General features: G+C 40.5%; 1 protein-coding gene across 2 annotated transcripts in view; it reads right to left on the minus strand.

Moving 5' to 3' along the window:
* Lrig2 (leucine rich repeats and immunoglobulin like domains 2) overlaps positions 1–25768 on the minus strand; it is a 57864-nt gene extending 32096 nt beyond the window's left edge. The window contains exons 1-8 of one of the 2 annotated variants that reach the window (XM_034500053.1): positions 25320–25768; positions 12176–12241; positions 9352–9426; positions 9015–9149; positions 6960–7103; positions 6695–6838; positions 6157–6300; positions 5813–5956 (exon numbers count right to left, since the gene is read on the minus strand). In XM_034500053.1, the coding sequence (XP_034355944.1) occupies positions 5813–5956; positions 6157–6300; positions 6695–6838; positions 6960–7103; positions 9015–9149; positions 9352–9426; positions 12176–12241; positions 25320–25549 (1082 nt within the window). In that variant the 5' untranslated portion in view covers positions 25550–25768. The remainder of the gene's footprint in view (positions 1–5812; positions 5957–6156; positions 6301–6694; positions 6839–6959; positions 7104–9014; positions 9150–9351; positions 9427–12175; positions 12242–25319) is intronic. The other variant, XM_034500055.2, reaches the window with a different exon arrangement.
* Positions 25769–26332: the final 564 nt, after the last annotated feature.

Consider the following 26332-nt stretch of genomic DNA (forward strand, 5'->3'; position numbering starts at 1 on the left):
AGAGAGCTGAGAACTGGCAGACCTTGGTATTGTTATTCCTATGGCCCAGCACAGGTCTCATATTTTTTAAACATTCACCTTCCTTACTTGTTGATAGCAAATTCATGGCTCTGAGTTTATTGTTAGGGAGTTTTCTCTATTTTCTTTAGAAATAGCTGAGTGGAGTTAACAGACAACAGCCCAGATAGCCTTACATGGATAGTTGGTTTTCAAAACATCAGAAATCCACAGAATTGATGTTACAAACATTTCTGTATTAATGTTCATTTTGATTAGAGACCTGTCTGCTCCTAACAGCTTCCTATCTTGGATTACAAGAAGAAATTGAGCATCTTTGGAGTTATTTCAATTGTGGTGAGACAGCCACTAGGCAAGAATTGCCTCTTTCCATCTACAGACAAAATACTGTCCAGAAAAGGACACACTTGCAGAATAGTCGACTGATTATATCTGCCAAGACAGAGTAATCAGCCCTCAATAATTCTGCATCACTAGGTCTGTCAGATGATCCTGGGCCAGAAGGCTGAAGATCAGATGCTCCAACGTTCTGTAGTATAGGGACTGTCCAGGTGTCCAGCAGTCTCTGTAAATTGGCTATGATTTAGAAGCTATGCTTTGTGCTTCCCATAATCTCAGTTAACTCAGTCATTCTGGATTTCTGATAGGGTTGAAAACTTATAGTCTCATAGCCAATCCTTGCTATTTACTTTGAAAGAAAACATTTGAGAGGATGGTTTTCAGCTGACATAGGGTTGAAAACTTATAGTCTCATAGCCAATCCTTGCTATTTACTTTGAGAGGATGGTTTTCAGCTGACAGTCATTCTAAAGCCAAGAAAAAAAAGCCAGGCTCAGAATCAAGTCTTTTATTTAGGAGAAATGACAGAGGTTCTGCTTAGTCAACAAAATGATGGACTGGGTATTAGGTCTATCTTGCACCTTACTGACATAAATTAGTAATAGTTATGCTCTAACTGTATTTTGAGAGACAAGTTTTATTTTAACAGGAAGGATGATATGTAAGAGGAGTTAAGGTGGGAGCAGTACAGAGAGGAGGAGTAAGGAGAGGAGGAGGAGAAGGAAAGGAGGAGCTAGGTGATGAGAGAGAAAGAGAGAGGGGGGCCAGACATGAAGGCGGATATTCACATGTCTCCGACAGTCAAAGATAGTTGATATATCTAGATTGGGTATTAGGTTACACTTCTGATTTATATTGAGCATTACCAAACTTATAAAGCCATTGGTTAACATTTAAAAAATTGTATAAAAGCAAAAAGGAGAAGGGGGTATGGGATAAGGGTTTTCTAGGGAGGGGAAATGGGGAAAGGGGATGGCATCTGAAATGTAAATAAAATATCCAATAAAAAATAAATTTAAAAAAAAAAAAAGAAAAAAAAGCCGTCTAACAAGCCCTTTGACACTGGGAATAAAGATACAAAATTTGGAGTTCACCCTGTTGGGTTTTGGTCTTGCTTTGGTCTAGTATTTCCTCACTATGCTCCCTTCTCTCTCTTTTGGAATAGTAATATATATTCTATGGTACTTTAAGTTGGAAATATGTGATTTGCCTTTTGATTCTATAGAGGTTACAGTTAAAAGACTGCCTTGAGTCTCAGAAGAAACTCTGAACTTTTAAATAGTGTTGAGACTGTAAAAGACTATGTGGATTAAATGCATTTTTTTTTTTTCATTACGATGTGGCTACAAGCCTATGGTGTCAGGAGCCATCTAGGAAAGACTAAGTCTAGCAGGTGGCCTTCCTGGAGGTGGCCTACCTTTTTACATGGACGAAGATGGGTGAGCTCTATGAGGCAAGGTCCCAAAAAGAATTCACCTCAGATTTTCTTCCTGCAGCTGATATGCCTTTCTTATCATTATTAAATTAGCATTAATAATCCCTGGGCATTAGCCTACCCTATTGAACAGATTTCCTGCAGATCAACATTAAGATGAACTGTTTTGCCAGAAGATATAATGAAGTTAGAATCAAGAACAGAATGTGTGCACTCCTCATAAGAGTAAGTAAAGGCTACATAACAAGAAACGCAATGAGCTTTCATAATTACACTAAAAAGGAAAATAGGCTTATGACAAATTTATGTTCAAGGAAAAATATTCAGGTCCAAGAATGAAGCCACAGGTATGCACTATGATAAGGCAAGGCTATGTGAAACTGTTGCTTTGAACTTATAATGAGCACATAGAATGAAGCACAGCTTTGAACTTAACATCAACATCCTTTTGTAACTCCCATTTTGTGTAACACTGTATCTACAAGGTAATTTTTCTTCTAAAGAACTTTTATCTAAGAAGGTATAAAAAGGCCAGAGGTAAAAAATAAAGATGATGTGGTGGCTTGGGGAGCTCTGCCCCATCCATCCATCCAAATAAATGTATGTATGTATGTATATATAATGTCTGTTTGTATGTATATATATAGGTATATGTATAGGTATATGTATGTAAGCATGCATGAATACTTGTAGAGTTGACTGAAACAGATGGTCGGGCCTAACCAGAGTATGGAGGTATTAATATATATGTGTCTGTGCATATTTGTCTGTGTAAAGGATCTTAATTCTTTTCCTCTCCTTCCTCTCTGGTTCACAAAGAGTTAATCAGCCTGGACAGTGAAGGGCTCCTGCCTGCCTGGCCAGAAAAAAAGCAGCACTAGCAATAAATCCTTTACCTAATTCTCCACTTCTATGCACCATGTGTTAATCGCCAGATATTAGCACTTATTTAAGCATAAATAATAAGGAGTTAAGTTTTTCATACAAAATAGTAAAAAAAAAAAAAAAAAAAAAAAAAAGTTAAAAGGCAGGAGATCATCAATCTTTTGACCTAAGTCTAACACTGTGTCCCATTTCAACCCATTCCAGGTCGGGCAGGCTCCCAGCACTATGGGGCCAGGGGGTAGAATGTGGTGGTTTGATTGAGATTGGCTCCTATGTTTGAATGTTTGAGCTCCAGTTAGTGGAATGTTTTGGAAGAATTGGGTGTGTCCTTGTTGGAGGGAGTGTGGCTTTGTTGGAGGAGGTGTACCGCTGGGTGGGTGGGCTTTGAGGGTTCAAAAAACCCATACCAGGCTCAATCTTTCTCTCTGCTCCCTAAGGATCAGAATGTAAGCTTTGAGCTACTGCTCCAGTGTCATGCCTGCCTGCTGCCATGTTGCTTGCCATGATGTTCACCAACTAATCCTCTGAAACTGCAAGCAAGTATTCAATTAAATGCTTTCCTTTATAAGAGTTGCCTTGATTATCTTGTCTCTTCACATCACTAGAACTAAGTAACTAAGTATAACAGTAACTAAGAAAGACACTGTGTATCTTAAGTATATGAGCATTTTCTCATACTTAGTATCTCCTCATTGGTAGTTAGGTACCAAAGTTTGGAGCCTATCACTTTCCTGAAACCATTTATTAATTTTGAATGTGATAACAACCAAGTATCAGGGCTGGAGAAATGGGTTAAGAGCATTCATTACTCTTCCAAAGGTCCTGAGTTTAATTTCCAGTACCCATATGGCAGCTCACAACTGTCTGATGCCATCTTCTGGTGTGCAGATGTACATGCAGATATATATAGATATAGATATAGATATAGATATAGATTTCAAAAAAGATAATAACAAAATATCCTATTCAAGAGCCATTAAGAATCTAAATTATTAGCCGGGTGTCCACCTTTAATCATAGCACTTAGAAGGCAGGCAGAACTCAAGGCTAGCCTGGTCTTTAAGAGCAAGTTCCAGAACAACAAAGGCTACACAGAGAAATCCCGTCTTAAAAAAACAAAAATACAAAAAAACAACCAAACCAAACCAAAACAACAACAACAAGAATCTTAATTGGGCTGGGAGATGACTCAGCAGTTAAGAGCACTAACTGCTCTTCCAGAGGTCCTGAGTTCAATTCCCAACAACCACATGGTGGCTCACAATCATCTGTAATGGGATCCAATACACTCTTCTAGTGTGTCTGAAGACAGCTGCAGTGTACTCATATAAATAAAATAAATCTGCTGGGCAGTGGTGGCGCATGCCTTTAATCCCAGCACTTGGGAGGCAGAGGCAGGCAAATTTCTGAGTTCGAGGCCAGCCTGGTCTACAGAGTGAGTTCCAGGATAGCCAGGACTACACAGAGAACCCCTGTCTTGAAAAATCCAAAATAATTAAATAATTAAATAAATAAATAAATAAATCTTTTTAAAAATAGAATCTTAATTATGAGAAAGGAACCCATGAGAAGATACAAAAGACATTTTTAGTGGGGAGGGATAGAACCTGTGTGATGCAAAAGTAGAAAGGGGAATACAAGAAGTAGAAAAGTTTACCCGGAAAAGGAAGCAGGGGAGTTGGGAGAAGAGGAGGAGATGGGGAAAGAGGAAAGGGTAGGAAAGAAAGTCAATTAAAGCTATAAATAGGGAAAAGTCCTTACCCCTAAGGAAACCTGATACTTGGTAAGCTAATTAAAAAATAAAATTAAAAAACAAAACAAAACAGAATTTGAATGGAGGTACCATGAATGATAGAATAAAGCTGCTACCAGAAGCCATTCATTGTTAAATAAAATCCCAGTGCCAGCGTGGGCTAGTGCCCTACAAGTTACTGGACAGAAAGACTTCAAAAGTAGCAATTGCTACTGCTGTTGGCTGCTCCCAGATCTAAATGGTAAGACACTACTGATGAGTGTACCACATGCTTTGGTCTCAGGACAGAGAAATCAAACTAGAACTGCTGGAAACTTCCTTCCTGCTGGCTAGTTTCATAGTGCTAAGAATATTATTATCAATAGTCTTACTCAGCTGGGAACCCTATATGCAACACTACTGACTTATAAGGCAAGATGTGCCCACTGGTATTAACATCAATGAGTCTGTTACCAACTACTCTGTGACTGGATCTAAGGCCTGCTTCACAAACATGGACCATAGCTGGAGAAGCAACTGCTATTATTTTCCTAATGGACACAATGTACCCAACATTCGATCTCTAAATAACTGTTTATGATTATAGATTTGTCTATATGACTATATGATTATAGCCATATAGTCAGACTATAATTGTCAGCTTTGATCAGAGAAGCTCCTTTTTGGAGTAGGCCAGCAATTAACTGCAGAGACTCATAATGTGTCAAGGTGAGGAGAATGAGTATTTAATACTCAGTCATAAATGGGATGCTGAAATCACCACACACACACACACACACACACACACACACAATTCAGCCAGGCATGGTGGTACATGCCTATAATAATCCCTGCACCTTGAAGGCAGAACTAAGAGTTCAAGTCCAACCTAAGCTACACATTGAGATCTTATCTCCAAAAACAAAAAATAAAAAAAGGAGTTACTTTCTTTTGGGCAATAGCTCAATGGTAAGGTGCTGGCCTAGTATGCTGAAGTTTTACTCCCTAGCATTATCCTCAAAGACTCAAAAAAAAATCACAAAAATCACAGTCACAAAAAACAAAACAAAACACCAAGGTCATGCAGCAAACTACTAACAGTCAACAGAACTGCTACCACTACATATATCTATATCCTTCCAGACAAAAGCCGGTAGTTGTGGGACACTATCCATCATGAGAACAAGCAGATGATGGCATTCTGACACTGCCAACTGACAGGAAGAGTCTTTGCTGCAATGACACTTAACTCAGAATAAAGTATAAACTGCTCTAAAATTTATTTATGGGATAGAGAACAAAAGAAGCACAAAATACTAGCACATATCCATTTTTATATTATTTTCATTCATTTGGTTCATTTCATTCTAAAAAAATTAAAAACCAAACAGAACAAAACTTACAATGTCTGAAGATTGGAAAGAAACCTAAATACACCGTCAGCAATGTGAGTGACTCTATTGTCCCCTAAATTCAATCTCTCCAGTAAGCTCAGACCCACAAAGGCAGATTCATCAAGGCGAGTCAGTTGGTTATAGGACAAATCCCTAAAAAACAAGAAACACTCAAAGTCAGGAATTAGTGTATTAGCCCAATCTATGAATTTTACTTCGTCATGTTAAATAAGTGCAGTTCTCTAACAAAAACTGAGGGACCTGGGATGCCAGATCTCACAACTACCATGAGAATAACTGACTCCAATCTGTCTAGTCTCACACCCTCCCATGAAGCACCACTCAACACTTACAGTTCAGACAGTCTCTGGCAGAACTCCCATGCATCAGGGCTTATTTTTTCAATAGCATTCTGGCTCATATACAGTTGCTGCAACATTCGCAAGCCATATAGCCACCCCTTGTTCACTCCTGTAAGGTTGTTATGTTCCAGTTCTCTGTATGTATAGAGAGAAGCAAGTAACTCAAAACAAACCACTCAATACCAAGTACAGTTTTAAATTTCCTTTAAACTGACACACAGATACCTTTGCTAAACTCTAGTGACCCAAGAAACTTAAGCTCTAAAGTGACTAAGTATCTATAAAACCAACAGACCAAGTGCTACAGCATTCCCAATCCAGATAAATTCTGGTAAGTTTGAGTCAAAACAATATGAAATATAATTTATTTTTGTGTTGAAAAGCTTATGAATGATAACAAAAATTCCAGTAAACTAAAAAACTTTAAAGTCTGTATGAAAGCAAGGGGTATGGCATGTGTAAGGCCTTAGGTTCAATCTAGCGGAGAGGAAGAGTCCACCCCACAACTGTCCCCTATTCTAATACTTACAATTCTTCCATATTATTCAAGCCAAAAAATGCTCCGTCTTTGAGTTTGCTAATTCCATTCCGCTGCATTTTCAGTGAGCGTAAGGAGTCAAGCCCTTGGAAGGTAAGGCCTTCTACAGTTTTAATCCTGTTTCTTTTCAGTTCCCTTAAACAAAAGGATTTACAGTTAGACAACTGGCTGAGGCACTCTAACCGCAATTTAAAAGAAAAACTGCCGTAGAGGAAAACTTAGAATTTTCTTAGAGTCCATCAGCTTTGTTACTCACAAGAACTGGAGATGAGGCAGCTTGAAGACTTTAGGTGGAATCATGCTTATTCGGTTCCGGTTCAATTTTACCACTAATAAAGAGTCTGATAAGTTGTCAAAGCAGCCAGCCTCCAAGGTGCTTATCCTGTTATTACTCAAATTCCTAAAACAACAAGATAACAGCACAAGAAAAGAAGCAGTGGTGACTACCCAAGTCCAACTCTAGCTCCAACTCTGTCATTTAACTATACACATGCTGACAAATCATTTAACTGCTATTTCTAGTACCCACCCCAAGTCAGGCTTTTTTTTATTATTGGACAAAAATCATATTTGTAAGTAATAAGGTTCATGGGAAACACATGTGCTGCAAAGGCACAAGTACCCAGTCATCATGCTTATGAACCAAAACAAAAAAAATTTAACTGATATTTTTTTGTGTGCATGTGTATGTGTGCACAGTGTATGTAGGGTGCAGAGGCCAGAGCAGGATAGGGAAAGGGAGAGCTACCTCTATCATTCTTTGACTTATACACCTTGAGACAGCGTTTCTCATGGAACCAAAAGCTCAGTCACTCAGAGCCATAAGTTCACTATTTTTGGCTATGCTGGCCGGCCACTGAACTTTCAGCATCTGCCTCTCATTACTCCCAATGCTGGAGTTACAAACACACAGAGACATACCTGAATTTTCATATGGATGTTTGGGATTTGAACTCAGGTCCTTGTGCTTGCAGAGCCAAGCACTTGTACCCACTGAGCAATCTCCTCAGCCTCTTAACTGCTATTTTATTTCACAAATAATTTAATTGCTTTCTCCCTTCACCTACAAAATAAATTAAGTTAGACCTAGAGCTAGTGATGGAGTGCTTGTCTAGGATACTGTAAGGTCCTAGGTTTGGACCCTAGCATTGAAAAACAAGGGGAAGGCAGGACGTTGTAGAGAACACCGTTAAATTTAATGCCAGCACTTGGAAGATAGAGGCAGGTGGATCTCTATGACTTTGAGGCCAGACTAGTCTATATAGTGAGTTTCAGGCCAGCCAGGACTACAGAGTGAAACCCTGTCTCAAAACAAACAAAACAGAAAGAAAGAAGGGAGGGAGGAAAGAAGGAAGGAAAAAGAAAAGAAAAAAGAGAAAGAAAAATAAAAAAAACAAGGAAGGATAAAAGCATGGCTCCTAGTTCACTTAGAATGTTACAATACAGGGTGACTAGACTTTAGGAAACAGCACACAGACTAACTATCAGAAGCAGCACACAGGGTAAGCTACTGGTCAACAAACAGTAGCACATCAGTCCTCTCTACTTTTCACAAAATTGCTGACTGGGACTGGAGGTGTGGCTCACGGCACAGCCACTGCCCAACATGACAAGATCCTGCATTTGGTTCCAGTACCAAAACAAAAATTTCTCAAACTAAATCTTGGACTGACAAGATGGCTTAGCAAGTAAAAACACTTGCCAAACAAACTTAACAACCTGAATTTCATTCCTGAAACACTCATAAAGATGGAAGAAAAGGCTGGCCAGATGTGTCACATGGCATTAAGGGCAAAAGTTGGTGAATCTCTTGAGTTTGAGGCCAGCATGGTCTATAGAAGAAGTTCCAGACAACCAGGGTTTCAAAGAGAAACACTGTCATGAAAAACCAAAAATGAAGGAAAAGAAAAAAAATGGAAGAAAAAAAACCCAGTGCACACAGCTGACCTCTGACCTGCACATTCTCACTGTAGGATGTACATATTACATCACCCCATGCACAATAACAAACAAATAAATGTCAAAACTAAATCTCAAACTGTGCTCTCAGCATCTAGCAGTTTTCTCTGGCAACAGAGCACTCTTTCTTTTAGGGTGAAGTAGGGAAATAAATAACTACAAAAGCTCAAAACTAAGCTTGTTTTACACACACATATCAAATTACCATAAACAACAGACACTTGAGGGATGGCCAGTGAATGACAGAAACGCACTGGCAGGCAGTACACCAGTTCCTGCCCAGCCTATTGCAGTTGACTCAATAAACTATTCTTCTAATTAACTGAGTAAATCTAAGTCTCTATTTACTTACAGGTATTTCAGTGACATTCGAGGAAATGAAGATGTCTTGATTTCTGATATTATATTGGAACTGAGGTCTAAACTCTCAAGAGCAGAGTAAAGCTGGAATGCTTCTGCATTTATTTCTGGAATTAAATTATGGACCCTACAAAACAAGGATTATATTGAAGTTATTGTCAGTGACCCAACCCAGGCCACAAAGATACTAAATAATTAGGATATAGTTACAGAGAAAGCAGAGTGGTAGCAGGTGTGTGTGTGTGTGTGTGTGTGTGTGTGTGTGTACAATATATACACACAATAAATAATTAAATAAGAGATCTGAAATCTTAACTTATAATACTTACAATGAAAGTAGAGTAATATTAGGTGTTGATTCTCCAAAATATGGTATTTCTGTTAGTTCATTGTAATTCATTTTCCTAAGCAAAAGAGAAAACAGTTTAAAGTTTAATAATGGAAATTACCTCTTGAATTCTGGTTTTGATTAATATCTTAATATATCCAAATCTGAAAGGGCCTATGACTCAGACTAAGTTAGACAAATACATAATTCTAAGAAATTATATATTCTTAAGACTTATTATTTCTAATTATGTGAGGAGGAGAAGAAGGTTGTACATTTAAGTGCAGTGCCTTCAGAAACCAGTGGCATCGGATCCCCTGAAGCTTGAGTTAAGGTGGTACCACCCAATGTGTGTGTTGGAAACCAAACCCAGGTCCTCTACAAGAAACAGTATGTATGCTTAACTGCTGAGCTACCTCTCCAGCTCTGAGAAATTAGCAATTTCAATGTGCTACTTCATAGTAATGATCTACCACTAAAGTCAGCATTAGATGCTGGTTATGGTTCTAGCATATATGTAATCCCATTACTTCGAAGAAACAGAAAGGAGAATGTAAGTTCAAAACCAGTCTGGACTATATAACAGAAAGACTATCTCAAAAAAAAAAAAAAAAAAACCAAGATCAAAAGAAAGAAAGAAAGAAAGAAGAGAGAGGGAGAAAAAGAAAGATAGATAGATAAGATGATAGATAGATAGATAGATAGATAGATAGATAGATAGATCAGTATTACAAAGGCTTGTGCCAGAGATGATGACACATGCCAGTAACCCCAGTCCTTTGATGTATGTAAGAGGATTCACAGGTCCATTGGCCAGCCTTCCTACACAATATGTTCTAGACCAATCTAAGCTATTTAGCAAGATATTGTCTTTTTTTAAAAGGGGGAGCTGAGGGGCTGAAGAGATAGTTCCACGGTTAAAAGCACTGGGTGCTCTTCTAGAAGACCCAGGGTTGATTCCCAGCACCCATATGGCAACTCACAACTGTCTCTAACTCCAGTTCCAGTGTATCTGATTTCCTGTTCTGGCCTCTGTGAATCCTGGATGCATGTGGTGCACATACATGCATGCAGGTAAACTACCTAAACACATAAACAAATAATAAAAAGTAATAAAAAGTTTTTTAAAGGGGGATTGAAGAAATGCTGCAATTATATCTTAATTTTAGAAATTAATTATTAAGAAGGGTGGGACAGAGTTATAGCTTAGTAGTAGGATAATAGGGTGGTTGTGAGCTGCCTCACATGGTTGTTGGGTATGGAACTCAGGTCCTCTGGAAGAGCATCAAGTGCTCTTAACCACAAAGCCATCCCTCCAGCCTTCAATTCCTTCAATTTTTTTTCCCCAGCAATTCTAGATTAAATATTCCCAAATTCACACTGGAGAAATGGTCCAGGAAGTAAATAAAGTACTTGCTATACAAACATGAGGACCCAAGTTTAGATCCCTAAAACCAATACAAAGCTGAACAGGGCAGCACACATCTGTACACCCAGTATTGAGGTAGGAGAGTGAAGTCAGTTGGATCCCTGATGATCAACGAGCAGCCTATGAGGTCCAGATTTTAAAGATGATGCTTCAAACACTAAGGTAGAATGAGGCCAAGAACCTAGGCCTAAGGGGAAATCTACTACTATTATTCTGCTAAATGAGCATATCAATGTACCAACTCCTAAGAGCACACTGCTCTATACATAGATCTGTCTCTCTCTCTCATCCCTCATCAGAGAAGCTTCTTGCAGTAGATGGTGATTAACTAATCAATGTGCAGAGAGAAGGAGACTGGACTGCTCAGCCCTAAGTGCGAAATCCAATACCAGACCCGTCCCGTCTAGGTTCAGGGGTCTATGAAAAAGAGCAGGCGGAAAGATCCTAAGAGCCAGAGTAATGGGTAACTTCGAGGAAATAGCTGTCTTCTTAGACACAACAGGGAAAATGCACACATGAACTCAGAGACTATGAGAGCATGCACAAGACCTGCACAAGCTCAGGCCAGACAAAACCCCAAGGGGAAGTGAGCACAAAGTCCCAACCTAAGATGAAAAGCTATTTACAATTGGTAACGGCTAGGAGAGGAAATCTGTTTTCTCCAATGGAGTGATAGTGTATCTATCAACTATACTCCAGGAAAAGCTCCATGCTCAGAAAGAGCTAGCCAGCACAAATAGACTGTTTGTTTGTTTAGTTTTTATTCTTTTCTAAGTTATCTAATTTTATTTTATATGCATTGGTGTTTTGCCTGCTTGTATATCTGTGTGAAAATGTCAGATCTTGGAGACAGCTATGAGCTGCCTGCCATATGGGTGCTGCAACTTGAACCCAGGTCCTTTGGAAGAGCAGTCAGTGCTCATAACCGGTGAGCCATCATCTCTCCAGCCCCTAGTTTTTGTTTTTTTAGAGAGAGAAAGAATGCCAGGCTTGGTGGCAGAGGCAAGTACATTTCTGTGAGTTTAAGGCCAGCCTGGTCCACAAAGTGAGTTTCTGTTCAGCGAGGGCTACACAGTGACACCCTTTTTCAAAAAAAAAACAAAAAAGAGAGAACATGAAGTTGGCAGTTTAGGGAAGTATTTGAGGAACTGAGAGGAGATGGAAGAAGGGAAAGAATATGATCAAAATGCATGAAATTCACAAAAGATAAATAAAAACATTATTTTAAATAAATAAGGCAGACAAAAGCAACTCAGGAAGACACTAAGTGTAGACCTCTGGACTCCACAAGCATGTACAGTGCACAGGTACACACACATACACACACCAAAAATACTCAAATTCATAATTAGGTTACTTCAAAGACTATAATAATGAATGAATAAAAATAACTTACACTTCTCGTAATGTTTGTGATTCCAAGCTGATGTTCCAGTTAGACAACCGATTATGGCTCAAATCCCTGAAAGAAGACAGATATACTGAGCTTAGTGTTGGAAGCAAAACCTCAGAGGAAAATCAAAGAGAATAGGGTCTAGGAGGACATCTCTCAGTGGTAAAGCGGCTAAGACCTAGGCAACTCTCTAGGTGCCCAAAGAATCGAGGAGAAGGAAGTACAAAACTAAACCAGGGTACTAAATCCTACAAAGGTAAGTTTTTTCTTTTTTATTTGATTCATTAATTTATTTATTCACTTTACAACTCAGGATCAGCCCTTCCTCTCCTTCCAGTACCCCCCTCACACAAGTCCTCCCCCTATTCCACCTTCCCTTTCTCTTCTGAAAAACGAAAGCCCCCCTCTGGATGACACCCACACACATGCACCATCATCACCACCATCAACCCCCTCCCCAGTCACTGTGGGACTAGGCACATCCTATCCCACTGAGGCCAGAGTTTAGCCAGGTGTTGTGGTACATGCCTTAATCCCAGCACTTAGAAAGCAGAGGCACAAGCTCCAGACCAGCCAGAGTTATACAGTAAGATTCAGTCTCAAAAGTAAATAATCACCAAACAAACAAAAGATTTATTTTTATTTTCAATTATGTTCCCATGTGGGTATATACATGGGAGTACAGGTGCCTATGGGGGCCAAAGGCATCACATTCCCCTGGAGGGCAGGTTACAGGCATTCAATGCTGTCCTCTGCAGGAGTCCTCTCTTCAAGAGTAGTGTGTGCTCTTAACCTGAGCTATCTCACCAGCCGCTAAATAGAAATTTTCAGTCAGGCATAGTGAGAACTGTCTGTAATCTTAGCACTAAGAAAACAGAGTCATGAAGATCACTCGATTTGAGCTTTGCCTGTAAACTCTAGGCCAGCCAGAGTTACATATCAAGACCGTGTCTCAAAAAGAGTGCAACTGAATTTCAGTATTACCAAAAGAAATGCTTATGAGTAAGTCTGTCCAAATTTCAATGGATCTAATACTTTTTGATTTTTAATGGTTTTCAGTAATTTAGAATAAATTAGCATGGTTTAATAATAAATAAAATGCATAAGCCATATAGGCATGGTGGCCCATGCCTATAATCCCAGCACTTGGAAAGCTAAGGTGGGAAGGGCATAAACTATAATCCAATCGAGACTACTTAGCAAAGTCTTCTCTCAAAAACAAATAAGCTGGATGTGGCGGTGCACTTGGAAGGCAGAATTAGGCAGATCTCTGTGAGTTCCAGGTCAGCTAAGGCTACACAGTGAGACACAGACATCCACCTGACTTTTAAAGGCATGTGTTGTCACCACCAGCCAGCCACAAGTCAAAATGAGCATTTCTATAACTTGAACTGAGCTGAGTATGCAGAGGTAATACATAAAGGCTAACACTGAAGGATGGTTGGTGTAAGGCTAACCTGAGCTCATAGTCAGACCCAGTCAAGGAATCTGGTCTTCCTAAAAAGAGCTATCTAGCTTCTGGAGAAGGTAATAAATTTCCAAATTATGTTGATGATGGTGACAGTTCCAGCGTACTACCAGATGAATTAGCACATAACTGCAAGATGCTTATACATAAAACAAGCATACAAACTAAGAACTTGCTGGGCAGTGGTGGCGCACGCCTTTAATCCCAGCACTTGGGAGGCAGAGGCAGGTGGATTTCTGAGTTCAAGGCCAGCCTGGTCTACAGAGTGAGTTCCAGGATAGCCAGGGCTACACAGAGAAACCCTGTCTCGAAAAACCAAAAAAACGAAAACAAAAACAAACTAAGAACTTGCTAATCTAAAGTCACACAAAACTAAAAGTAGAGAAGCTATTTATTCAAACTTTCATCCCATCTCTAAAAAGTACTTTATTAAAATAGAAATTTCACTGAAGTTCATCATGAGTTTAAACAATCTTAAAAAATTCACCTGGATGATTCCTGTCGTCTTTACAATGCTCAAGTAGAATCTAGCCCACACAAGCTGTTTGCCCAAGAGACTTACTGCATGTTACAATATGGCTAGCAATAGGGGCACACTGGAGAACACTACAGATCAATCTGTCTCCCTGTGCTGCCACAGGCAGTTGGCAAGTGCATGCAGGTTTGGGTGACACAGCCAAATAATTTGCTCTCATCTAGATTCACGCCTGCTCATCAGTAAATCTTAGCCACTTTTATTTAAGAGCTTAATTTACATGGGGACAAAACTAAGCATTGTTATTATTTTTTTAAATGATAGTACTGACAGAAAACTATCTTTTAAAGTATTTTATTTAAAAGAAATTGTTTGGGCAGGGCAGTGGAGGTGTATGCCAGAGGCAGAGGCCGGCAGATCTCTTGAGTTCAAGGCCAACCTGGTCTACAGAGCAAGTTCCAGGACAGACAGTGGTACACAGAGAAAAAACATCTAGAAAAACCAGAAGAAAGAAGAAAAGAAATTAATTGGTCAAGAACTCTCTATTAACATTGAGTGGCACCCACAGGAGAACTCTTAGGAAGGAGTAAAATCAAGAGTTAACTACCAACAACCTGAGGAAATAAAAGATGCTTGTCATGCAATCATAAAGACCAGAGTTTGGATCCCTTGGACCCACATAAATGCCACATAGTCCTGAAAGCCCACTTGTAATCAAGCACTTACAAGGCAGTGACAAGATCCCAAGACCAACCTGGATAGGTAGACTAACAAATTCAATGAGCTCTGGGTTCATCTGAGGGACTCCTGCTCAAAGCAATACTCCCAACACCAACCTTGAACCTCCTTCACCCATCTGCACAGACATATATGCCCATACATATGCAAAATGCATAAGCATACCATATACATATTCCTCCTCCTCCTCCTCCTTCTCTTCCTCCTCCTCCTCCTCCTCCTCCACACCATCATCTACCAGGAATCATCATCATCATCACCATCATCATCACCATCATCATCATCATCACCATCATCTACCAGGAAGAAATAGGGTTTGGTAAGGCATCACAGGCACTGCTATTATTAGAATGAAAGCCCAACTATTCCCTTCAACTATCCCCAAAATGTATTTAACAATCAATAGCCTTTCCTGTGTTTTCTAACACTACAGATATAAGCAATAATGGATGACTGATATGTAAAGGTCTCTCGCCTCCCACTCATGCTACAGGGAAGCAGCTGCAATAAGCGATGAATTATTAAAGTGCTTATATCATCCGGAGCCAGAGGTGCCATTACTGTGGCTGTGCAGTGCCATCAGGGTGTAAATTATTTACAGAATGCTCAGAGAAGTCACAAGTTCTGCAAGCCAACTACAAAGAATTCCTGCAGCGGCAGAGTACAGTTTTCTTCTGCCTACTTAGGTCTATCCACTTGTGTCAATAATTTCTTCTTGTTTTCAAGAATCAACAGCATTATTCACTTCAACAATTACAAAGCCCCCAATAATGGAGTCTTTTACAAAGGGTATCAAAACAAACAAACAAAAAATAACCCACATCTAATCAAGCAGTGGCTCAGAACTGTAAATCTGAGAGGCTGAGGCAGGAAGACAACAAGTTGGAGGACAACCTAGGCAACCTAGTGAGAACTTGTGTATTTTATTGAAAAGGGCCAGGAATATAGTCTAATGGTAGAGTGCCTGCGCAGTGTGCATCAAACTATTAGGTCTGGCTCATCTGCACAGGAAGTTCCAGGACAGCTAGGGTTACATAGAGAGATGCAATCTCAAAACAAAAACCACTGTCTGGAGAAATGGTTCAACCATTAAGAGAACCTGATGGTCTCACAGAGGACCCAGGTTCAGTGCCATATAAGTACAATATGAAGGTGCACCATACACAGTGCTACTCTCCAGACAAAACTCTCTGGTCTCCTTTGTACCAGTTCTAACACAGTGTTGCTGTATGCAAATGTAATGTCCACCTCAGGCTCATGCGGCTGAACACATTTCCCAGCTAGTAAAGCTGTTTAAGGAAGCTGTGCATCAGCAGGAGCAAATAAGACCTAGAGAGCAGGACTTGCTAATGGGCCAGCTCTGCTTCTGGAGTATCAACGGCACATAACCAACCACCTCACATTTCCACTGCCACAGTCCAAACTGCTCCTGACACCACATGTTCCCTTCCATGACAGACTATATCCACACCTTTGATCCTAGTACTTGGGTGGCAGCAGCAAGTGGATCTCTGTGACTTTGAGGCCAAGCTAGTCTACAAAGTGAGTTCCAGGACAGCCAGGGCTATACAGTGAGACCCTGTCAAAAAAAAAAAAAAAAAAAAGAGCCAAAATAGCACTTTCATAACTCTTTTCCCACTTAAGTTGCTTCTGTAAGGTAATAAAGCTATATAACAGTGGTTCTAAACCTGTCAGAAAACACAGATATTTACATTACAATTCATAACAGTAGAAAAATTACAGTTATGAAGTAGCAACAAAAACAATTTTTATAGTTAGGGGTCACCACAACATAAGGAACTGAATTAAAAGATCACACACTGGGAAGGCTGAGAACCACTACTTTCTCAGAATATCCTTTATAAGAATCCAAACAGTAGGATGATAGGGACGCTCAATTCAAACTTAAGGGGCACATTTTTGTTTTTCTACTACTGGATATTATTACTGAGATGTTGTGGTCCTGGGAAGTAAGCACAGCCCCACTGAGCTACATCTCCAGCCCTCTTTTTATTTTTCTCTGAAAAAGTGTATCACTCTACTGCCAGGCAGCCTTTCAACTTGCAATCCTGCTCCCTTAGCCTCCTGAGTAGCTAGCTGGGTTATAAGCCTACATGCCTACACCGCTTTCCTTGGGTTCTTAACCACTTAATGCTCTGTCTGCTTCTTAGGACTATCACAATACAGGAAACAAGAACCTAGCCTTTGCACAGCCAGTTCAGGAAGTGCAGACAAATCACTTAACCTCTCTACACTTTACTTCAGTCTCTTCTAATATAAATTGTGAATACCAGCACCAACTTTATAGGACTGCTTTAAATATATAAATAAAATAATTAACAGAGGTCAATGTATAAAGGTATCTGAAATAAAACAATGGTCCAACACCATCTCTTTTAAGCATTTATCTATTGAACATGCAGGTATAATCCATTTCCCAAGGCAAAACCTTAGTTGATGGATATTTGTAGGTGTCACCTTGACTACATCTGGAATTAGCCAAAATCTAAATACCTATGAGGTATTTTTCTTCACTGGATCATTCAAGGGGAGGATGCACTTAAATCTGGGCCACCCCTTCTAGCAGCAGCCTATAAAGGACATGAGAGAAGGAAGCTCTTGCTTTCTGACCTCTGTTCTCTTGCTGGCAAGTCCATTCCTTCAGTGGTAGCATGAGAGCTTACTTCTTTAGAATTCTAGTGTATACAGAAGACATGTTCAACTTCAGGGGCTGAGACAACTCCTTGTTGGACTAGCCAGTCTGTAGCCTGAAAAGCCATTATTAGCTAATAAATGATGTGTTGTGTGTTCAATTACCGGGATTGAACCTCAGGCCTTACGCCTGTTAGGTAAGCATTTTTACTACTTGGCTGTCTATCCAGCTCTCTAGTTAGTTAGTCAGTTTAGTTTACTTCTTAGCTAATCAATTGGCTCTGGGATTATAAATACAGACTACTCTTGCAGAGGACCTGAGCTCAGTTCCCAGAGCTCACATTTTACAGCTCACAACTGCCTGTAACTCTAACTCCAGGGGATCCAATGGCCTCTTCTGGACCCCAAAGGCACCTGTGCTCACATACACATGCCCCACATATACATATATAATTAAAACAAATTCATAAATAAATCTTAGGTGTTGGATCTCCTGGAACTAGAGTTACAGGCTGTTTAAGCAGCCGTGTGAGTGCTAAGAACTAGACCCATCTCTTCTGTAAGAACAGCAAGTGCTCTTAACCTCTGAGCCATCTCTCCAGCCCTGTCTTTTCACTTTTAAGACAGAATCTCACTGAATTGCTCAGATTGGCCTTGAACTTGCAATCTTCCTCGCTCGGCCTCTGGAATAACTGGGACTTATCATGCACCACCAGTCCAAGCTCCCTACATTAAAAATTTAAAACCATAATCTTAAAAATTGATTCTGAACCCTAACTCCATGAGAAAGATAGCAATAAGAAGATGGATAGATTACCAAGAACCTGGTCAACATGTTGGGATACACACCAATATTATGCTACTTGATATTCCAGAATCATGCATTAACACAACTTCTAAGAATCTAGTCTACATATGTAGTCATATAATTTTGGAAAACTACTTACCAAGGAGTTATACAAAAAAAAAAAAAAAAAATCTTAAACAAAACCTACATGCTATCAAGATAAGTTAAATAACTTCAAGTTCCATCCTACAGAGTTTTCTGCAACCAGCTAAAACATACATACACATATTTATACAATCTATAAGTGGCTTCATTTGTGTTTTCAAAAGAAAGGAAAAAGACACATGTGTAAGATGCCTATCTATCAAACAATAGTGGCTTTTCTTAAATGTGATAAAAGAATTTTTACTTTTCTATCTTAAATGTCTCCATTCTATTTTAATAGCTAATCAGGGGGAAAACCTGTTTAAACCCTCATCATACCTGGTCAAAGAGGGGAGCTTGAGTAACTGTGAGTGCTGAGTGTGGCTGAACCCTCTCAACCTCTCCACTCCCACAAGGCCATCCACCCAAGGCTCAGAGAGTATCTCCAAGGAGGAGGCAGAAAGAATGGAAGAGCTGGTGGGCAGGGAAGAGACCTGTGAAATGCTGACTTCCAGACATGATATGGCTATGTCATTCATGAACTTGCAACTGCACAAGATTGAGCTTGCCAAGATTCCAGCATAAATGGGAGGAGTACCCCTGCCCCATGCCCCACACTTGGCCGAGGAGCTATTGATAACCCATGACTGAAGGGGGAAAGCCATACACATAATTTAAACTAATAAACTAAATCTTTAAAAATAAAGTAACAGGCTAGGTGTAGTGACACACCTATAATCCAGCACTCAGAGATCAAGGCAGGAAGACTGTAAAACAGAGGCCGGCCTGGACAATACAAAGCAAGACTCTCTAAAAAAAAAAAAAAAAAATCTGGAAATAATGTTGATCATATCCAATACTATAAAGAAAGATAGGGTATTTCCATTATTTGTGAACCTTTCTGAGAATCAACTGAATTCATGTCTTTTTATCAAACTATTTGTAATTACTAAGGTTTTTTTTTGTCTTTTTGTTTGTTTGGTTTTGGTTTTTCAAGACAGGGTTTCTCTGTGTAGCCCTGGCTGTCCTGGAACTCACTCTGTAGACCAGGCTGGCCTCGAACTTAGAAATCCACCTGCCTCTGCCTCTCAAGTGCTGGGATTAAAGGCGTGCGCCACCACCGCCAGGCTTTGTAATTACTAAATTAAGACTCTAAAATGCAAAATGGACATTAAAAACAAGCTATCTTAGCTGGGGGTGGGAGGTGGATGCAAGTGGGATCTCTGTGAGTTCCAGGCCAACCAGAGTGCCATAGGGAGACCTTATCTGAAAACAAACAAGCAACACCAAAAAAGTTTTCTTAACCATTCAAAACATTGTCAGAAGGGCCGTGAGAAGGTTAGATGGGTCAAAGCTCTTGTTGTGCAGCCTAAGTTTGACCCTTAAAACCCAAAGTAGAAGAGAACAGACTCCACAAAGTTCTTCTCTGACCAAAACTTTGTTATTTTGTTTTATTTTATTTTTTTAGAGGGGAAAGTGAGAGACTTTATTCTTAGACTATTTTCTGCTGATTAGGGAAAGATTTGTTTATTTTATGTAGCTGTCTTCAGACACACGCATTGGATCCCACTACAGGTGGTTGTGAACCACCATGTGGTTGCTGGGAATTGAACACAGGACCTCTGGAAGAGCAGTCAGTGCTCTTTAGCCACTGAGCCCTCTCCAGACCCAACTTTTTTATTTTAATTTAAATAAATAACATGCACTGAAGACCTAATTGTAAAGCATATCATTGGCTTTCTCATCACTAAAATAACAACACATCATTTCTCTATAACAAACATAGGTTTTGGTTTTTTTTATTATTATTATTTTGTAGGAAGAATTAAATTATCTCTTAACTACTGAGCCATCTCTCCAGACCTCTCCATCTTACTTTTTAAGACAGGGTCTCTAAACGAACCTGCAGTTCACCATTTCACCTAGACTGGCTGGCTATCACATCAGGCTCCTGGGATTCACCAGTATCCCCCAATACACTGGTATTACAGGCATGCACAGCCATGTCTACCTGTCACATGACTGCTGGGGACTTGACTTTAACCCAGGTCATCTTGCTTTCTTTCTCAGCAAGCACTCTTACCCACTAAGTCCACCTTCCTAGCCTTTCAATGGTAACTTCAGTTAGCCCAGCACCAGATTTAACAGCTTCCCAAAGAGAGACTCTTTTTTTACTTTGTTTTATTTTATGTTGGTTTTTCAAGACAGGGACTCTCTATGTAGTCTTGGCAATCCTGGAACTCCTCTGTAGACCAGGCTGGCCTTGAACACAAAGATCCTCCTCTGCTAGGATTAAAGGTATGCACCACATCCAATGCATGGCTTCCAAAGAAAGACTCTTATGCTTGGGATTATCTATACTTTTACCAATGAAACCTGCCATTATATTGCAATTACATGAGTAAGCTGTGATAGTATTTTGAAACAAATATTAAAAACAAAATAAGGGAAACCTGAAAGAAATAGCATTTAGTTTCCAATTATTATGGTGCAGTTTCTGCTGTTGAACTGTTTACTGCTTAATTTTAAAACTGCTCCTGCCAACTATTTTACAAATAACAGAATTACAGTCCTTTCTTCTTTTTTGGGGGGTGGGGTGGGGGGACGGGCAACAGAAGCAGAAGCACATTCCTAAGAACAAAAAAAAAAAAAAAAAAAAAAGAAAAAAAAAAGAAGAAGAAAGAAAGAAAGAAAAAAGAAAAGTTTACCTCGGGAGGCAGATACAGGGAGATCTCTGTGAATTCAAGAACAGCCTGCTCTATAAATCAGGTCAAGGACAGCCAGGGCAGCACAGAGAAATCCTGTCTCAACAAAACAAAAACAAAGCAGAAAAAAACTCTTCTGGAGATTGTCCTAATACAAATGTAATTTGGTTGGGGTAAAATTATTTAAATAGCTTTGATTTTAATTTATATCAAGTGAACATACTAACATTTTTCATGACTACAGTAATAGAGAATTAGTTGAGTCATCTACTTTGGCACATAAAGAAAAAAAATATAAGAACACATTAAAAGACCTTCTTAAAAACATTTTTGCTAAGCTTTTAATATGCTCTTTCTCCATTGGTTAAATGCCAGTTTCTCATTAGGCTTAGGATACCCTTTAAAGAATAAAGCAGGGCTAGGAAGATGGTTCTACAGTTAAAAGCACTTGGCAAGCTAGAGACTGGAGTTCAGGTCCCCAGAAATCACATAAACATTGGGTGGGTATGGTGGCCCACCTGTAATTCCAGGCTCCAAGGACAGAGACAGGGGTTCCCCCAGCAAGCTAGCTAGCACAGCCAGATCTTGGTTTAACTGAGAATCTCTGCCTCGAAATAACATGAAAGAACAATCTCAAAATCTCATAACACATTGCTTCCCCACAAAAATTTAGAACTATAAGATTGGAGTGGATAGATGGTCAGCACCTAAGAGCACATACTGCTCTCTCAGAGACCTGAGTTCAATTCCTAGCAGCTCACAATGTCCTACTTCATGGAGATCTGATGCCTCTGGCCTCCAGACACTTGTACGTACACAGACAGACAGACAGAGAAACATGCACACATTAAAAATAAACATTTATCCACTTTAAAAGGCTATTTACTAAGATGAGAGAAATGTATTTTCAAGCATTAGAAAACTATGTGATTATCCCCCGCGCACCTCCCTTGATTTTTTGAGACAGGGTTTCTCTGTATAGTCCTGGCCTCAGATCCACACTTGACTAGAGTTACAGATGGTTGTGAGCTGCCTGAGTGCTAGGAATGAACCCTACCTGCTACAAGAGCAGCCAGTGCTTTTAGCTGCTAAGCCTTCTCTCCAGTTCTCTACAAAGTATTTTTAATAAAAATCAATCTGTGGGTCTTTCAATGCACAACAGAATTTTGAACAATTAAACAAAATACAGATCTCCTAAATTGGCACTGAGAAGCAATGACAACTTGGGCTGGGGACAGAGCTCAGAGGACTTGCCTAGCAGGTACAAGGCCCTAGCAGTCTATAGCTACTTTGGCTAAGTGGTTCTCCATTAACACTAGATAGTAGAATAACTAGGAGGGATTTAAAAATATAGATCAAATATATATATAACCAGAAAATCCAAAATCCTCCAAAGCCCAATACTTTTAAGCATCAACATTATGACATAAATCAAAAATTACAGACACACTAGTGTCCAATGTGGTTCATTCACAGAATGATTCCAGCACTCAGGAGGCAAAATTAGGAAAAATAGGAATTTAAAGACAGTCTGGACTACTTGTCTCAAACAAACAAACAAACAAAAAAAAGTGTTTCCTCTGCCATCTAGCTGTGAGCAAGCCGCGGCATGCTCTGTATCCTTCTGCAGTGGAGTCTTCCTTTCTATAATAGACTGCATCTCCCAGAACATAAGCCAAAACTCCTCCCTTGAGTTGATGTATGTCAGATAATTGGTCATAGCAACAAGAAAAACAGTGGTGGCGCAAGACTTTGATCTCAGCACTCAGGAGGCAGAGGCCGGCTCATCTCTGAGTTGGAGGCCAGCCTGGTCTACAGAGCGAGTTTCAGGACTATACAGAAAAACTCTATCTAGAAAAACCAAAAGAAAAAAGAAAAGTAACTAATATAAAAATTCCACACTAAGAAGTAAGGCTGTTGTTGATCATATTGTTCTGTGGATCTCAGAACTCGTTTGCAAGAGGAATTTTGAGCTATGGGTTAGAAAAGCCCTAGAATAGCCGGGCTGTGGTGGCGAACGCCTTTAATCCCAGCACTTGGGAGGCAGAGGCAGGTGCATTTCTGAGTTCGAGGCCAGCCTGGTCTACAGAGTGAGTTCCAGGACAGCCCGGGCTATACAGAGAAACCCTGTCTCGAAAAACCAAAAGAAAAGCCCTAGAACGTTAAGAGGTTAGTGAACCATACATACATTGATGCCAAAATGCTGATAAAAGTATAAGCAGTAGATACTACGTTCATTTGGTTTCAGAGAACAAGGACTCTATAGGCAGACTAGAGCCCATTCACACTAAACTCTGACAAAGAACATGGCTGTATTCTGCCTGTGGTTTGAAATTTTTAGTGAAGCTATATTCAAAATAATTGAGTATAAGAGAATTGTTCTCCAAGGCATTTCACTTCAACTAAAAATGTCAATTTCATTTTAATTTCAATTTTCTGAATACAAGGTGGGAATGGTGGGCAGCAATCAGTAAACAGAGGCGGGAGAATAGACAGTTGGAGGTCATCTTGAGCTACCTCCTCTCAAAACACAAAAGGGAAAAGACAAAAAAATGTCAGTTAGCTTCTGGCAATTTTCATCTTTGGTAACATTACTTCTAATTACTATATACTTACTAATGATTTTTTTTAATTCTTTTCCAGAACTAGTGTCCAAACTCAGTTTCATGAATACTAAACAAGCATGCTCAGCAAGTCCCAATGAAAGGTCTTCAAAAGCAGGCCATGTTTATTTCTTTTCTTTTCTTTTTTTTTTTTTTTTTTTTGGTTTTTTGAGACAGGGTTTCTCTATATAGCCTTGGCTGTCCTGGAACTCACTCTGTAGACCAGGCTGGCCTCGAACTCAGAAATGCACCTGCCTCTGCCTCCCAAGTGCTGGGATTAAAGGCTTTTGCCACCACAGCCCGGCCATTTATTTCAATTAGTTACATTAAGTCATACTGTTTAAACCTATGTCAGATTCAGTCTATCACAATCAGGTAGCTGTCTCATTAATTTCTTCAAAAAAGGAACCTACTGTATAAAGAAGATGCTGTGCTGGTTTAATTCAGACTACATGATAATGCTACATGATAATACTAAAGTCTGAGTCAAATCAGAATAAGCTACAGATATAACCACCACAAAATGACAGAAGCTGTAATACTACACTGCAATTCTATATTAACTGTAGCAGTTGCTAATTTACTCAATGAATATAGGAAATAGCTTCTTTCCTCTTTATAAATACGTTCTATAATACGTTCTATAAATACGTTCTGCAGATGTATACTTAACCTCTACAATACAGATGTTCTGTCTGTATTCTATTTCCAATGAGAACCTAACCAGTCTTCGTATTTTAATTATATCACAAAACTATTTTTAGTGAGAACTCTTTTTCAGAGGTAACTCTAGAAGTCAATAAGCATGTTGATCAGTTAGTGGCAGAGACATAACTGTATGTTGGTGGCTAAGAAGTCTCATAATTGCAGTATTTAATACCTACTGTTGTATTTAATACCTACTGACTCAGACCAGTGAGCTCTCTAAGTGCCATTAGCTAATACAAGTTTGTCAGGATTTAAAGTCAGAGGTTGACTCCAGAATCCATTCAACCTCTGCACTGAACTCTCATACATAAACAAAGAGATCTGATACGAAGGGCCTTTGACTCAAAGCAACATAGTGAAAACAAAGTATCATGATTTGGGAAGAAAAAAAAATCCCTTCTCTAAACTGATTACTAAAGAATACTACTCTTTCAAAAATATTAGGGATCGATCAGCAATGATCTTCCTTATGCATGCTGAGGTTTCCAACCCTATCAAGAACTCAAGTATCAGAACTGAAACATACAATGAGCCGATAGGAGAACTGGGGACAAAAGAGAGCTCCTGTATCTTTGGGAGAGATCGTGTTTGCATCACGTGTCCAAGGACCAATCAAGCTGGAATACAAAAATGATGCAGCCCAAAGAGGGCTTAGCACTTGGACCCGACCCACGGCCATCCAGAGTCTCAGCTGGACTCGTGAGTCCAACATTAAACATCCCAGCCCAAAACGTCACAGATCCCCTAGGATCCCAGATCTTAACCCTGATTTTCCCACGAGTTCCAGGAAACCCAAAGTTCACAATCTCAATACAGCAGCTCCCTTTCGAACTCGATGGCAACTGCGCCCTCGGGCCCTCTACTCACAGGCTGGAGATGTCGGGGGGCAGTGGGCCCCACAGTGCCCTCCAGCTGGGCGCGGGCAGCTTCCTGCGACTGCAGTCCAGCATAGGAAGGCGGCAGGCGCAGGGCGCTGGGCACAGGCCGGCCCAGGCAGCGGGCAGCAGCGCCTGCGCAAGAATGAGCAACCGTGCGAGGGATCCCAATCCATAGCCCAGGCGCCGCTGCTCCCAGACGCCGCGGGGCGCGGCCGCCATCTTCCCCCGGCCGGGACCCGCTCGAGGACAGCAGCTAGCTCAGAGCCGGCTGAGAGATGCCCCGAGGCTGAACCGCTACCCGGAGCGCCGGCCGTCACCTGTCCCCTCTCAGAGCAGGCGAGAGGAGGAAACGACGCGACCGCAGGGGAGGGGGCGGTGGTCGGGGGCGTAGAGCTGAAACCCTGACAGACACCGCTCGTCCGCCCCGCCCCGCGACGCAACGTCCTCACGCTCCGAAGCCAGCCAATCGGAGCCCCAAGATGAGGTTGCGTCGGAAATTGGTTTCTGAGAGGGGCGAGGCCTAAGATAGCCCGGCCCCCTAGGAGGCGAGCATTAAAGTGGCCCTTTCTCCTTTCTCCGAGCTTCTTCTGCAGTTCTGCAGCTATTCCTCCGCTTGTGGGCGCACTAGGTCCTTAAAATAGATTGGCAGAGCGAAACCCGGAGCGCCAAGTCCTCACTGCGGTAGATCTGCTGTAGTAGTGGAGAAGGACCTATTCTGTAGGCTTCAGGAAAAGGGAATGGTAGAAGGGCTGCCTTCCAAGCCGCCGCCGCAAATGAGTGCGGAATCCAAGCCTAACTTTGATGACATCAGCCTCCGTAGCCTAACCAGGGCGGCCTCTGCGGCACGTACTCCCTGCCCTGAAAAAATGTGGCAGCTGGTACTCCCGGATCACAGCACGCTGTCATTGTGAAAAGGACTTCACAAGTTCCCACTAGCAGAGGCGCTATTTAGTCATCAGTACACCTCCGGCTTCTACTGTAGCCTGGAGTTCAGTCATTGTC

Source organism: Arvicanthis niloticus, chromosome 4 (genome assembly GCF_011762505.2).
Source record: "Arvicanthis niloticus isolate mArvNil1 chromosome 4, mArvNil1.pat.X, whole genome shotgun sequence".
NCBI lineage: Eukaryota > Metazoa > Chordata > Mammalia > Rodentia > Muridae > Arvicanthis > Arvicanthis niloticus.